The following is a 16,260-nucleotide window of genomic DNA, read 5'->3' on the forward strand; positions in this document are numbered from 1 at the left end:
GGCAGAAAACAGGGAAAGAGGGAAGCCAGCAGCCACTGCCAAACACAAAGTAGGATGGAGTCCAAATCAGAACAACGCATCGATGTAACGACAGAGGGGAGCAGGATAATGGATGCCGAGCCCAAACGGCAGAGATGTTGAGGATGATGGTTATTTAGGACGTTTTAGACAAAAGATTTGAAGACATACTTCAGGGTGTGACAGGAAAAGAGATGTACGTCAAGAACACAGCGCAAAGTCTCTCTGATTTGCCCCACTTGCCTTCGTAGCCACTGTCAGAAGAGTCAGAAGACCCAGATTCCTGCTTTATACTCGTATAAAAGGCCATTTCGCGGTCCGCCTGATCATTCCCGAGCGACGCACTGGCTTCTTCTATGCTCCAGTTCTGTGTGTGCTGTTGACCGAGGATGGTACACTTTATTTCCTCCATGGCTGCTATCATCATATCCGCTACGTAAAAGTGGGCATTTTCCTGCAGAAAAATAATTATCAGTTAAATTGCAAGCGTAACCAACTGTTCTTTATTGAGGGTGTATTAAATTGAAAACCAAGACGCCGTATTTAAGCAGAGTTAATGTATAGGAATATAAATGTTCATTTAAGGGGCACCTGGGTGGCTCAATCGGTTGAGCGTCCGACTTCGGCTCAGGTCATGATCTCACGGTCCTTCAGTTCAGGCCCCGTGTCAGGCTCTGTGCTGACAGCTCAGAGCCTGGAGCCTGCTTCGGAGTCTGTGTCTCTCTCTTTGCCCCTCCCCAGCTCACACCCTGTCTCTCTCTCTCTGTCTCTCTTAAAAATGAATAAATTTAAAAAAAATTTAAATGTTCATTTAACTGAGTTATCACATGAGGTACAGCCCATATCTTCCAGACACATCAAATTTAGCCCACTGAGACCCAAAGACAAGCTAAGTTGAATTTACTGTGATATACACCCCACACGGTGCATGGCCCAATGGTAGACCCATGCATCAATTGTGGAAAACTTCCCAGCTGGGCACAGGGGCTGCCTCAGAGCCCTCCTTAGCTCCTGGTGGCCTGTGCCTAGCCAAAGGCTGAAACGAAACCTATTTGCCATCCTTCATCAAGTGAGGTTTCCAGATTTAAATCAGAACAACACTATCTAAGGGATTTACACTCTGCGTGTGTGTGTGTGTGTTTTAAAGAAAAAAAATGTGTTCACCTTTTCTACATCGACAGGGAGCAAGAATGCTTCTGGGGAGAAGGAATTCAAAGAAGTGGTTCTTCTACCGACTGGAACAGCACCTGCCAATGCAGCAAGTTATTAAAAATGGAGAAAAAGACGTTCAAGGAAAACAAAACAATTCTAGGCAGTGGCCTTTAAAACCTGTTTTTTTAAAAATTAACAGAATTCTAGAATACATTAGGGTGCAAGAAGAAGACAGATCCTCCTGGTGGTAGGCTTTGCAGATATTGCCTTTATGGTGATCGTTTCTACAAGAGCCCATTGGAGCAAATTGGGAGGGATCCTCAGAGGAGGGATGGGAGAACCACTGGAATGGAGGAGACCAGTGAGGAGGAGAGGGTAGAAAGAGGAGGAGATCATGGAAACTACCTAAAAGAGATGGAGAAGGGCCAGAAGGAACAGTCTAGAAGCAGGGTCCTAAAAATTATAGGATCACTTCTCCCATGCACTGCAACTGACCCCAAACTTCTTGTTTACAGAGATAATCTATTTGGAAAGGCCAGCATTGCTTCTCTAAAATGGTCTTCCTCCAGACCAATAACAAGAAGAAACCACAGAGGGTATATTCCGCTGATTCATCCATTCTGCACCCTGAAGCCACTCCATTACCGGCAGGAACACCATCAGAGCAAAATGATTCCTGTCATGTGATTTCTTCCTGGAGCATTTAAGGCAAAGTCTTTCTGTGAGAGCCTCAAGAGCTCAGTTATCCCAACCTGCTAAATTAGAACAAAATGTTATAGACGTCTTGATGATCAGACAGCTCTCGGGGGGACAGACAGAGATGCCCGCAATCACCCAATCCCCTGTCTCTTCTCCAAGAAAGGGACTGGTCCGTGAAGGACGCTGAATCTCTTAGCTTCAGGATCCATCTGGGGTGGGTGAGCATTGTCTGCAAAGGACCAGGGAGTGAATATTGCAGGATCTGAGGGCCACCTGTTACACTATGTCGTTCTGCTACTGGAGTGAGGAAGCAGCCATCAGCAACATCAACAAAACTTTATTTGTAAAACCAGGAGGCCAGCTGGATCTGGCCTGCGGGTCATAGTGTTAGGACCCCGAGTATAGAAGAAAAAGGACAGAGAAGAATCAAACAGTGAGGATTCCAGTTCCAGTTCTGTCTCTACCAGCTGGTTGTGCCTCTGCCTTGAAATGTCCTCATGCCTTAAACTGGATAATTACCTCTTAGGAGATTAAAGCAGATAAGGCATGTGAATGTGCTCTATAAATGTGCAAATCCTATGCAAGGAAAAAAGGAACTGTGGGATTGTTTCTTTCAGCCTCAAGAAATTCTTATAGGCTGGGGTGGGGGAGGGCCTTTCTCTACCACATTATCTAGAAAAGGAAAAGTGTGCTATCATTCGTGATGCAGCAGTCATAGGAAAAATCTTGTGTCTTAGTAGCAAATGCCTGTTCTCTGCAATGCTGTCCCACAGCAAAGAAAGACCAGATCACTCAGGACTTCCTTTTTTTTTTTTTACTCCCATGGGATGAATCCCCCTACCAAGGTGAAGATGGTTTTTAAAGATACTTAGAGAAATTGCTGGGGGCTATTATCTTTGGACAAAGGGGCCAGGGTACCTGTTTTCTTTATGGGAGAAAGACAAACTCCAGGATAACTTTAAATTGCGGAACCAATTCCGGTAGAACGTGTCATTTTGCTCAAATCTGGTTCTTCTTTCAAAATGACCCTATTTTAAGACCGTCCAAAATCTGCTGTTCTTAAGCGATGAATAATATGTTAAAAGACTGTCATCATCTTCAGCTTTTCAAAAGTGTTTCCAGTACAACAAAGAAACCCCATATTTTAGGAAAGGTGGAGGGGTGGTTCTTGCTAGTGAGAAATAAATAAATGGCTACATACAGACACACACACAGGCAGGCCAGCAGTGTTCAGACTGCTAGGAAAGAAAGAAACTTCATTGACTCTTTGAACTAGGGCTCTAACAAGAATATAAATTAACACAAATACAACATGACGAATATATTTTTAAAAATTTAGATTGCCATTGGGAGGCCTGGGTGGCTCAGTCGGTTAAGCATCCGACTTTGACTCAGGTTATGATCTCAAAGTCCATGAGTTCGAGGCCCACGTCGGTCTCTGTGCTGACAGGTCAGAGCCTGGAGCCTGCTTCAGATTCTGTGTCTCTCTCTCTCTGCCCCTTCCTCTGCTCATTCTCTCTCTCTCTCTCTCAAAAATAAACATTAAAAAAAACAGAATGCCACAAATTGTAACAGCAATAAGAGAAGTTACTGACCCTTGAGTGGCATTTGCATGCATTATCTTATTTTAGGAATATGTGCATTACTTCATAGCAATGGAAGCCCTTGTTTTAGTTTTAAAAAAAAAAGGTTTTGTATAGTCTTTGGGGAAATTGCGATTAGTGTTTTTAAATCTGCCCAGTTTCTAGCCACACCCTGTCCAGGTCAATGTAGGTGAGGTGAGTTCATCTCCTACGAAAGCACTAGTGTGAAATGGAGCCCAGTCTGTCTGGAAACACATTCTCCCACCACACTGGATTGAGAGCACTTCTAATACTCTCCCTTGCCAGCAACTTCATGAGCTGGACGCTCCCAAAGGCACACACCATTCAAAGATGGCAGCTGGCATGGATTACCACTTAAGCTGAGCAAAGATGACATCTTGCTACGGAAGGAGAGTGTGGAAATATTTGTTTTTACCCTTTGTGACCATCCAGGCATCCAGGTAGCTGGGCTGAAGAATATTAAATGAGCTAATGCACTGGCCTCCAATCAGAGTGGAAAGCCAGGACTTTCGTCCTCATGAGACAGACGGTAAGACAGGCTTTAGGCCAAGGCAAAGCCTGCGTGTCAACAGACAAGAATGAGGCAAGTCCCGACTGAAGTTACCTTCATCAGCGGAAGCTGTCAGATGGGAAGGCTTCAAAAAAGCGCTGTCAGCTTCCGGACATGAGGAGGCAGCCGAAATCTTGGAGCTTGTGAACACAGACATCTGAGGAGACTTTCCTGGGAGCACTGTCTGCTCTCCCTTGGAGGCAAAAGAGAAGTCGCTGCTCTTGTCACCGGAGCCCCAGGCAGAGTCTGCAGTACCCTTGGACAGTGATGTCTCCACCATGGAGTCCCCAAGGGACGACGGTGAAGGGCCCAGGGAACAGGCGGTATCCCTTCCAAAGTGGTTCCCACTGTTCCCCGCTGTCGGCACCTGAGGGGGCAAATCCTGTAGCTGCTGCTGCGCACACTGGGGGTTAATCCAGGCAGCTCTGTGCCTCATGAACCTGACATCTGATTTGCAAGGAGGCTGGTCAGTGTCCAGGAGATTGGGCGAGTCCTCAACGTCACCAGGGTCACTGCTGACCCCTTCCCAAGGGTGCACAGGAGAATCCTGCCGGCCCATAGACTGTGACACCATCTTTCCAGGCTCAGGGTGGCGTGAACTCCGTTGGACTACTGGATTAGGGCCTTGAACTCACCATGAGGCCAGCTGAGGTCCAGAGAGCTTACCTGCAACGAGCAAAAATCATTCAAGGTAAGTAAGAACTCAGTCCTATTTGTAAACTCCAAAATCTTTTGAGGAGAAGAAACAAAAAATAAGTTTGTACTTCGCTCTGTACAATACAGTAAATTCCACTTGGATTGACAAGAAATAAACAAACAAATCAGCAATAAAACTGGCAGCAAACACACGAGGCGTGACATCAGGATAGGAAAGGGTTTTCAGGGCATAAACGAGGACTGCTTTTATACAAGGACACAGTCATATAAGCAAACTGCTGATACGACAGATAAAAGTGAAAGACAGCCGTGCATTCTTCCAACGAAATTAAATGTCAAACCCGAAATGGGAATACCATTCGGAAGTAAAGACACATTTTCACAGTTCCTTATTTTTGTTTAGTCTGTGCTTGTATTTCAACAAAGCAGACAAGCGGCACGTGAAACTGAGGGCAACTCACAGCACTAAAAACTTTGCTTTATGGGACTTAGTTTATGATAAGAGAGAAGCACCCTGGTCCCCGTGGTCACTGGCCCAGCCCGCGACTTTCTACTGCTCCCACTGTCTTTCACACTGGCAGGCTCCAAGCAGCCCTGGAAGCACAAGCAAGGTCAGCAAGAGGAAGAAATGAAAGTGGTCTGCTTCGGTGAGCTTAGCGTAAGGGGAGAGTGGAGAACAGGGCTACAAGGTGGTGAGCTGAGGCTTGGGAGTCAGTTCCAAGGCTGGCTTGATTTATTTATTTATTATTTATTGAGAGAGAGAGAGACAGGGTATAAGTGAGAGCGGGCCCGAGAGAGAGGGAGAGAGAGAGAAGCAGGGCTCATGCTCACCAGATGCAGGACTTGAACTCACGAACCATGAGATCATGACCTGAGCCAAAGTCAGATGCTTAACTGACTGAGCCACCCCGGCACCCCAGTTCCAGGGCTTTAGATACCACTGTTATGTATCCAGAGGGCTTGCACCTGGATCCCTACTCCTGACACCCTCCCCCCGCCCCGCCCCGCCCAACTATGGGCTACCATATTTTACTGCCTATTTGACATTCATCCAGGGGGCACCACAACCTGACACATCCAAAACAGACCCTAATTTCGCCCAAGTCTGCTCCTCCCTAGTTTTCCCATCTCAGGAACCACACCTCCCAGGTGCTAAAGCCCAAACTCTGGAAGTCCTCTCTGATCTATCTTTCCGTAGCTCTCCATCTTTAATCCATTAGCGAATTCAGCTCTATCGCCACTGCCCTAATCTAAGTCACCATCTTCTCCCACCTGGGCCTCCTCCCATCTTTCCAGTGGGTTTTGCCGCTTCAACTCTGGCCAACTTATAATCAAGAGGTACGCAGAGAGAGATCTTTTTAAGTGTAAGTCACAGGGCACCTGGGTGGCTCGGTCGGTAGCTTCAGCTCAGGTTATGATCTCGCAGTTTATGAGTTCGAGCCCCACATGGTGCTCGCTGCTGTAAGCCTGTCAGAGCCGAGGTTGCTTTGGATCCTCTGTCCCCCTCTCTCCGCCCCTCCCTGGCTTGTGCGCTCCCCAAAATAAATATTTTAAAAAATAGGTGTAAATCAGATGTCATTCCCCTAATCACCATCCACCCCCCACCCCCGACCAGCTTCCCATCAACTCTGGAAATAAAATCCAAAATCCTTACCTTGTCCTTAAGGCATGACATGATCCCGTCCTGCAGACCTCTCTCACTTATCTCTGTCCACCCTCCATAAGTCCCAACCACTCACCAAACTCTCACGTGCTACAAGCTCTCACCCACCCTACTGCTGCTGTTCTAGTCCCTCTGCCTGGAACGTTCTTCCCCCAACTGATCATACATCTGGCTCCTTCCTGTCCTGTTGCATGCTTTGGTTTATCAATTACTTCCTCAAAGAAGTCTTTCTTAACCACCTCTCTTAAAGTAGTTCCCCAGTTACTCTCTATCACATCACCTTGCTTAATTTTCATCCTAGTAGTCTCACTTCCTCATTTTTTTTCCACCCCTCACTGTCACTCCCCTCCGCCCCCACAGTCCCCCCCTGCCGATAAGCTCTACAAGAACATGGGGCCTCGTCTGTTCTCTGCCAGGTCCGATGGCTGCACGCGGGACCTCAATAAACTTACGACTGAAAGAGCAAATTCAACGGTGGAAATAACATCGTGAGCTAGAGAGAAGACTTCCGTGGTAGATACAACTGCTCTGTTACTGTGACAGAACTGTTTGTACAAGGATAGAAGTGAATCCATGTTTCCTGAAGATATGACATTTTTCTCAACGTCTACAAATAGACCAAAAGAAGGTACATGTGAAAACTGTACTAAATTCCTTGGGTTTTCTTGAGGTGGGGGCCCTCCATCCTAGGTCAAACCTTTTGAAATGATGTATATATACATACATATATATACGTATGTGTGCGTGTTTGTATATGGTATACATATAATACTGCACGATACTGTGTGAGCTCCAAATCACTGCTCACAAAATATCATGGGATTGGTGGCAATTGTCAGAATTCATCTGAACAGCTTCGTCTTCTTTCTCCAGACCTCAAATCTCACCTGGTGCCCCAATTTCTCTTTGTCACACGTCTTTTCCCCTCCAATAATTCCGAGTATCACAATTACAAATGGGAACCATGACTGTGTTTTTATGAAATGGTAAAAACACAGAAGCCTAGAGTGAACGAAGCACTCACATTGTGCCAAACCTGCCAATCCTACCTCAGTCCCAGAAATGACATCGGTAACCACTTCATCCCTTCCAGACTTTTCCCTATGAATTAACATACATACGGCAGATCAGAAGATGTGTTTTGTTTTCTCTTTTATACGTACACATGAGCTCACACTGGACAAAATCTATAATGAGACTTCTTTTTCTCTCAACAAGTTCTTGAGGCTGTGTATCACTCAACTATCTTACCGCTTTCTATAGTATAAAAGGATCATAATTTACGTCACCAGACTACTGACGGGAACGTATTTTTAGTTTTTCGCAGTTATAAAATATATAGCGATGAACAATTTTGTTCATGTTGCTTTTTATTAATTTTCTTTCGCTAAACTTTTAGTTCTGAGTCCATAGCTCATGATAACGTCATTGTTTCCAAGAGAATGAAGCTGTATGAGTCATATTCTATGATCAATTCTTTACATGTCATAGCTGTTCTTGGGGGGGGTGGAGATGATTACAGATGTGAAATCACATAAAGAAATGTACAGCCTCAAACCAATGACAAGTGGCAGGGATCCCTGTGTGTTTTACAAACAGATTAAAGACCACAGTTCACGAAGAATGATGTTATTTATGAGCCTCCCAGATACGGAATTGACTTAGCGGCACTGAGCAGAAACAGACTTCCTTTTCAAAAGTGATTTCCAGAAGCGGTACTTGCTCCACTTCCTTCTAGAAAGGTGTTCTTGTTTCACACAAACAACCAGCAGGTGTTGGCTTTTCCAGGTTATAAAACGAGCACATTTTATATCATTGCCTTTTTTTTTTTTCAACGTTTTTTTATTTATTTTTGGGACAGAGAGAGACAGAGCATGAACGGGGGAGGGGCAGAGAGAGAGGGAGACACAGACTCGGAAACAGGCTCCAGGCTCCGAGCCGTCAGCACAGAGCCTGACGCGGGGCTCGAACTCACGGACCGCGAGATCGTGACCTGGCTGAAGTCGGACGCTAAACCGACTGCGCCACCCAGGCGCCCCAAACGAGCACATTTTAGAGCTGGGATAGGCCCATAGAGATTCAAAGCCATGTCTAAAGACACGGCAGAGAAAGGATGACAAGCCAGGTTGGACAGTCACTCGGGAGCATGAGCCTCTCTGAGAGGGAGACTGACACAGGAGAGAGCCATGGTTAGAAACAAAGCACTGGCCCTAGCCCCGGGGGTCCACATCACCACTGCCTGATCTTTGGGGCAACAGATAATTCATGAAATACCATCATACGGTGTTTTGGCTCACTGTCACCTTGCTTGTCGTCTGGTAATCAATTAAATATTTACTGAGCAACTACTACATGACTGGCACTGTTTTTGTTTTGGAAGCGCTGGAGCAAAATAAGTCCGTGCTTCTTCCAATAGCTTACATTCCGGCAGAGGGAAGACAGTGACTGAACCTATACATTCGTACATTTCAGTGCCGACGGCTGGCAGGTAGTATGGGTTTAAGCAGTGGTTGACATCTTCCCAAAATGCGTCCCATTGTGATAAATGGCGTCCTTTGAATTAGCAAGGCTTAGGTACAAAGCTAAAATCTATTTCCAAAAACACTTAAAAATTTTTTTTAATGTTTATTTTTTTTAAGAGAGAGAGAGAGGCAGAATGAGAGCAGGGAAGGTACAGAGAGAGACACACACACAGGGTCCAAAGCAGGCTCCAGGCTCCGAGCCATCAGCATAGAGCCCGACATGGGGCTCGAACTCACGAACTGAGAGATCATGACCTGAGCCGAAGTCAGACGCTTAGCCGACTGAGCCACCCAGGCCCCCTTCCCAAAACATTGTAAAGGAAGATTACGAAGCTTACCATCATTTCTACTGTGATTTTCCTGTTGAGGGTGAGCACAGGCCAGATTACCACTAGTTAACATATATGCGGCAGCAAAGGTCCTAGACAAGAGAGAGATTCCTGGACTCCCCCTGGCAAGTCATTCTAGATGGGTCTCTGCCCATCAAAGTCAGTGGTTCCATCACGAACGACTGCATAATGAGGACAAGCTCAGAGCCACAATACTGACTGCAGAGATGCAGCTTTTGCCAAAGGGGTGGACGACTCAGTTGGGCATGAGCCACCGTGACCTCTACAGTGACCTCATAAACATCCTTCAGACCATAACCAGCCAGAATTTTGATGCAGATGAGCAGTTTTCACTCCCAATACCCCTAACAATCTTAGAGTGACTCCATGAATAGACACAAGCATGTCAGATTTCGGATTTAGGATTTTCTCTGCCCCAGCACTAACTACCAACTGTATACATGATTAGGAGCACTGAAGACTGATCTTAAAGGTTACCTCCTCAGTGAGGCCTCCATGGTCACCCTATGTCATGGCAACTGCCCCAGCCAGTAATTCCTCTCCCCCCACCCCCCGCCCCGCTTCCCACCTCTGGTTTTCTCCTTACTCCTTGGCATTAATCCCCATTGTATTTAGCCTCAAACACGAACACCCACTAGAATGGAAAATCTCTGAGGGTAACTGTTTTAAAAAAAAAATTGTACTCTGGACACTGCTTTGTTCCCAGAATCTAGAACAGGGGCACATAATAGGTGTTCAACCAAACACGCATTGAGTGTGAATACAATGAACGAATGAACAAACCAACAGTACCTAAGAATGGTTCTGCTGGTTATTTCTGTCGCCTAGGAAAGAAAATGGAGAAGAGATGTCAACCTTTAGAAGAAGCTGGAGATCACGACCTAAAATTTCTGTTCAACTGTTTCCTTAGGATAAAGGAAGCTAGAGAACAGAAATCACAAACGAGAGTTGGGGTAAAGGGTAAAATTCGTTTATGCCCACTTTAAGGCGGCTTACTGAGCATGCTCAGTAGTAACGAAATGCAGGTGAGCAAAGAGCATGGACGGTGTCTCGTTCACAAAGCTCCCCGGTCCTCTCCCCATCTTTCCGTATCTACTTCCCTTCATGCTCTGCGTTTGGACAAACCCCCACCCCCCAGGATGTTGAGAAACTCAAACCATCACTTATCAAACAGAAGAGCGACTGTTTTCGAGGCCCAGTAACGCGACTCCATAGCTTCCACAACGCGGTCTGCAATCAGAGTCAACTGCCGTTTTCACACAGCTGCGCCCTCACCACGGCACATGCTGAACTCTGTGTTCGAACACTAACAGCACCAGGAAGGAAGCAGTGCTCTATTGCAATGGCATATAGCAATGAGGCTGGTGGCATCACATGGGCTCCTCCCTGCCCACCTGAACTTTGGCAGTGACCCTTAACTTGGAAGGTCCGCCGTCAGGAGAACACGGAGGAAGGACACAAAGCAATTATGACAAATGCGCGGGGTAAGGTTCGCCTGGGAAGACCCCACGAAGGCAAAGACCAAGGAACACGAACCACGTGCCTGAGAAAACTGCAAGGTTGCCTAAGACACACAAATGACTAACTTCCTGTGGTCACCGCATAGGTCACAGTGACCACTCTCACGGAGTGTTTCAGGTGGTATTATGCCAATTTGGGAACGGACGTAAAGAACGTTAGGGGGCTTGCCCAAGGCCTCACCATCAGTAATTTACCAGGAGAACAAAAAAACAAAAGTCTGACACCTGATCCAAAGCTCCTTCCACTCCTATTTATGTATATCACTAGGGCTGAAGTTGGGATATTTTCAATTTCGTTAGCAATGTAAATTTAAGAACGTTCCTATTAAATCTGTCACAAAACAAAGGATTAAGAACCACACCACTGTATTTGATTCCATGTCTTTAGAACAGTTGTGCCCAGAATGTTATGATTACACCTATTTGTGTAAAAAACAAAAGTGATTGTACAAACAGCTCCAATATTTATTTATAAACCTTATAGAGGCACAGGTATACTAATATGTAATGTAAAAATTCATGAACATAACATTTTGTTCTTGCTTTCCAATAAATCATCTTGTAACCTAAAGGTACATACCACCACTCAAGTAATGTTTTACTTAAAACCTTTTATATAAAAAACAGTAACAAACAGGGGCACCTGGGTGGCTCAGTCGGCTAAACGTCTGACTTCAGCTCAGGTCATGATCCCAAGGGTCGTGGGTTTGAGCCCCGCATCAGGCTCTGTGCTGACAGCTCAGAGCCTGGAGCCTGCTTCGGATTCTGTGTCTCCCTCTCTCTCTGCCCCTTCCCTGCTCATACTCTGTCTCTCCCTCTGTCTCAAAAATAAATAAAACATTAAAAAATATTTAAAAAAACAGTAACAAACAAAAAATTACTTACACACGAACATCACATAACTGAATAAGACTTACAAAAAACATTAATTCAAAACTTTACCCGAAGTAAGCGTAGGGACCTGCACTGGAACAATGGCAAAGTTCCCATGTTTGGGCCAAATAAAATGGGGAGCCGTACTGGAAAACCGTCCGGCAGTTCCTCAAATGGTCAAGCATACAGTTACCATTTGACCTAGCAATTCCACTCCTGAGGATATACCGAAGAGAACGAAAGCATGTGCTCACGCGAGAACTTGCGCACAAATGTCAACGGCAGAAATAGTCACAGCAGCCAAAAGGGGCAAACAACCCAAATGGCCATCAACTGATGAATGGGTAAACCAAGCGTGGGGCTGCATGCGATGCGGTATTATCTAGCCACAATACGAAGTACTAACACACACCGCGACATGGGTGAGCCCTGAAAACATTATACTAAGTGAAATCACCAGGCACAAAAGATATTTCGTATTTACCGATGCATTTTTATGAAATGTCCAGAATAGGCGAATCCATACAGACAAAACATAGATGAGTGGAATTATTTTTTGGGGGGGGGGTGGGGAAGAGGGAATGAGAACATAAACAGTGAGAGCTAACGGGTACAGGGTATCTTTTTGAGGTTCTAAATGTTCTCAAATCAACCGTGACAGTGAGGACACATATCTGTGAATATATTAAAGCCACTAACTTGTACACTGTAAATGGGTGAATTGTAGGTTATGTGAATTCTATCTCAATCTCAATAATGCTGTCCAAAAAAAAAAAAAATAAATGAGATGGGAGGAAGTACCCATCTCTCTTCAAACAAGGTCTAGGAAGCCTGGAGAATGCCGGTGTGCATGGGCAGAGGGATGGAAGGAGCGCTGGCTCTAAGTCAGGCTGCAAACTAAGGTACTGAAAGCTGAAAGGGGAAACAGAGAGCAAATAAGAGGCATACTGAATATGTGTGCCTAAAGTAGGTATAGAGAAGAGAGAGGAAGAAGTGAAAATGCCACAGCAGAACTATCTAGAAAAAGAAAAGAGAAAAAAAAAAAAAACGAAACCAAGGACTGGTAAAGACAACATCATCAATGTGATGGCAACCAGTAACTGGGCACCGGTTCCCAGACCCTACACCCAGAGGTCAGACACCCACCCTTCTCTTTAAACCAGCACCGTGAGGGAGGTTCTGCTGGTCCCAACAAACAAACAAACAAACAAAAATAAACGCTTCAACACTTGCAATATCTGTCCGTGTGTCCCTGAGTTACCTCTCTGACCTCCTTATCTATTACCTCTACAACCCTACACCTCTACACCCTTCTGCACCCCTCCCCTACACTCCTCTATAGTCTTCGGCACGGCCATCTTTATTCAAAAGTACCTTTGGAATGAGACTCTCCTCATCACCCTTTTTAAAACTGCAACCCTAAGGTGCACACTATCCTCATTTACTGCTCTATTTTTTTTTTCCTCCAGAGTACTCACCTATTATCTTAGCCATCGTCATCGGCTCATAACTAACACTTGCATGAAGTTTAGCAGGTGCCTGGCACTGTTCTAGATTTTCTATACACACACACACACACACACACACACACGCACTTGATCCCTCTAACAACCTATGAGGTAGATACAACAACACTGTTTTCATTTTACAGATGCAGACCCGAGGCACAGCCAATAAAGGGGAGCGTTGCACACCCAAGCAGTCTTGCTCCCAAGTTCGCATTCTTACCCGCAACAGCACAGGGATGAAGGAAAGACCTTTAAATCTCAGAGATTCAAACGTTTCTGGAGACTATCCAAGTTTATCAAGCACGAAGTAGCTGCTGGCAATGTCAGTGACCTTGGCCCAAATCTCCACAGAGACCGAGTTTGAACGAAGAGTGAGCCAGCAGGAAAAACAACACAAAACAAAGAACAGGTTTTATGTATGTCATAGGACAGTTCAAGTGATTTGACGGTTTAAAACACTCTTAAAATGTGCATAAATAAAAGCTCAAGTCTCCCGACCTACCGTATTAAAATAGCCGTCCCAAAAGCTGTCTTCTAAAAACAGCTTCCAAATAAAGAAAGAGAGAATAGGGAGGTACTTTACAGATGTTCCCAGGACACTTGTTTCCTGACCCACTATAGATTGTTGAAATAAGAGAATGTCGAGGAGCCTAAGGATTAAAAAGAATCCCACACCGCCCTTCAGTCTTCATCACCTGAAATCAACTAGAGCAGAGCACCTGTTGGCCATGGGTGCTTTTCAAGGTCACCTGCCCCCAAAACTTTGAGGTCCAATTTACATTTATCTCTTTCAGTAAATGTAAAACTAAGGATCCAAGAACAGAACTAAAATATATTTTTTTTAATTTTTCTTTTAGTGTTTATTTATTTTTGAGAGAGAGAGAGAGAGAGAAACCGAGTTGGGGAGGGCCAGAGAGAGGGAGACACAGAATCTGAAGCAGTCTCCAGGCTCTGAGCTGTCAACACAGAGCCAGATGTGGGGCTTGAACCTATGAGACATGAGATCATGACCTGAGCTGAAGTTGGACGCTTGACCGGCTGAGCCACCGAGGCGCCCCTGAACCAAAATATTTTTTTAAGGGATTTTCAAACATTAGTTGTTGAGCAGATCACATTTAAGTGTGTAGATCATTTCAGCTGCTTCTCCTTTGTCATTTTCCAGCCTACTGTTAACGACGACAAAAACACCTGCCTCTGAGACTTCCTTTTACCTGCGGCAATATTTCCCTTTCACGGTTCACACGTGAGAAATAAAGCATCATTCAATATAGGATTATTATTACTATCTTGTGGATGAGAACACTGAGGCCTAGGAAAAGGAAGTGAAGACCACACACAGCAACTGAGCAGCAAGCTCAGCACTGGGACCCTGGAATCTTGCTCCAGAGCCCCCCAATCTCACCTCATGCTTCTGTATGTGTAAGATACAACAGCACAAAAATTAAGGGGGGAAAAAAAAGAGTCCCAATCAAATATAATTTTTATGCCAATCTGAGAAATTCCTCACTTACCAGCTGTGTGACCTTGGGCAAGGCACTTAACCTCTCTGTGCTTCAGTTTTTTTTACCGATTGTTGTGAGAACTTAACGAATTGTAACACGCATATCTCAGTCCGACAGACACTATTCCATAAAAGTTGGCTTTATCATCACCATCAGTGTAATTTTACAGACTTAGACTTCAGTGTATGACAGCACAATTAAGGAGACCTAGTTTTAGTTCCCAACTTTGCAAATGAGTCATCTTTCAAGTCTTTTTAATTAAAATGAAAACTCGGGACGCCCGGGTGGCTCAGTCGGTTAAGCCTCCGACTTTGGCTCACATCACGATTTCACAGTTCATGGGTTCGAGCCCCACGTCGGGCTCTGTGCTGACAGCTCAGAGCCTGGAGCCGGCTTCAGATTCGGTGTCTCCTTCTCTCTCTGTCCCTTCCCTGCTACAGCTCTGTCTCTCAAAAATAAGTAAATGCTAAAAAAAAAATGACAATGCAAAAACAATCAGAGGTCTTGGTAATATTGACTTGCACACCTTACTTATCTCTTTAGGAAGGATACAATATGACACACAGGCATTACTATTGCTCATGTTTATAATCTCTGGAAGGCTTGACAAGCTTATTTAAAAAGAACTGCTTCAATTTTAACAGTAATGCAACCAACCATGTGACTCTTTCCTTTCCATATGAGAAATACGAATCTCAATTTAGTAACTAGGGAAACTATTCAAATTTGGCAAAGCTATTCTTTGTGTGCCCTCAGACAGGTGGGGAAAATGTGTTCGCGAGCAACGCAGTCTTTCTTGACCTCTTTGCTTATCCTCCTCTAAAGACCATTCCAGTTAAAACGCTTATTCTTGCACGTTTATCCTTGGTGCTGGCAGTCTTCCCTGTGTCAGAAAACACGACCTCCAACTTCAGAAGGCTAAGGATGTTTTCAGAGTCATGAAGAGCATCTCAAATCAAATCTAACTCCCAGAGGCCACGACCGGTTTTCATCAACTTTCCTAGCATCTCCCTCCGGCCCTAAAGAAGATGAGGAAGGCACAGTTCCTGAACCCTGAGGTCACACTGATGCGCAGCGTCAGGCAGTACTGCTCGCAAGAGGGCCCAGAACGAAACACTGAGGAAGAGCCACACCCGGACATCGTGGACAGGTAAGCGGGAAAGTGCCCACACTACCCTGAAGGTGCTGCCTTACCTCTGCTCCAAACGAGGTTCTGCTGGCGGCCAGGAGGGAGGTGTGCGCAGCAATGTGGTGATACCTTAATTTATAGAAACCACACTTCTGCTTTTCAAAACCCTACTCTTCCTCCAGTTACCGTCCAGTGAGGTAGGGCAGGGATCACCCTGCTGCTTCTCACACAAACAAGGTTTCTTGACTTGCCCAGACCTCACTGCTGCTATTCAGCCTTTCAGGACAGAGTCCCCGGAACCCAAGGCTGCAGACCCTCAGTCCTTTGCGCTTTCCCAACATACCGTCAGTTCAGAGATCCTTCCAAGTGCCATTGCAATAACACAGTAAGCACGGTTCCGGAATATACCCCTTCCTTATCGTGTTGATTCCCATTCGGGCTACATAACCCCTCTTCCGGCGGTTCTCCACATTCTCCAGGCTGACGGTATCAATGTGGCAGGAGGGTGGCGAA

The 16,260-nt window shown here is 45.3% G+C and overlaps 1 protein-coding gene across 9 annotated transcripts in view; it reads right to left on the reverse strand.

Annotated features, from left to right (window-relative positions):
• RUBCNL (rubicon like autophagy enhancer) overlaps window positions 1–16,199 on the reverse strand; it is a 37,763-nt gene extending 21,564 nt beyond the window's left edge. For 3 of the 9 annotated variants that reach the window (XM_053899429.1, XM_019447549.2, XM_053899432.1), the window contains exons 1-4: window positions 6,335–6,670; window positions 4,078–4,689; window positions 1,183–1,265; window positions 262–472 (exon numbers count right to left, since the gene is read on the reverse strand). In XM_053899429.1, coding sequence (XP_053755404.1) covers window positions 262–472; window positions 1,183–1,265; window positions 4,078–4,597 — 814 coding nt within the window. In that variant the 5' untranslated portion in view covers window positions 4,598–4,689; window positions 6,335–6,670. Of the gene's footprint in view, window positions 1–261; window positions 473–1,182; window positions 1,266–1,665; window positions 1,923–4,077; window positions 4,690–6,334; window positions 6,671–9,203; window positions 9,741–13,336; window positions 13,965–14,627; window positions 15,068–15,812; window positions 15,923–16,090 lie in introns of those variants that run through there. The other 6 variants (XM_019447552.2, XM_019447547.2, XM_053899426.1 and 3 more) reach the window with 6 other exon arrangements.
• Between the last annotated feature and the right edge of the window lie 61 nt (window positions 16,200–16,260).

Source organism: Panthera pardus, unplaced genomic scaffold, assembly GCF_024362965.1.
Source record: "Panthera pardus isolate Hobbes unplaced genomic scaffold, ASM2436296v1 HiC_scaffold_1, whole genome shotgun sequence".
Classification (NCBI taxonomy): Eukaryota; Metazoa; Chordata; class Mammalia; order Carnivora; family Felidae; genus Panthera; species Panthera pardus.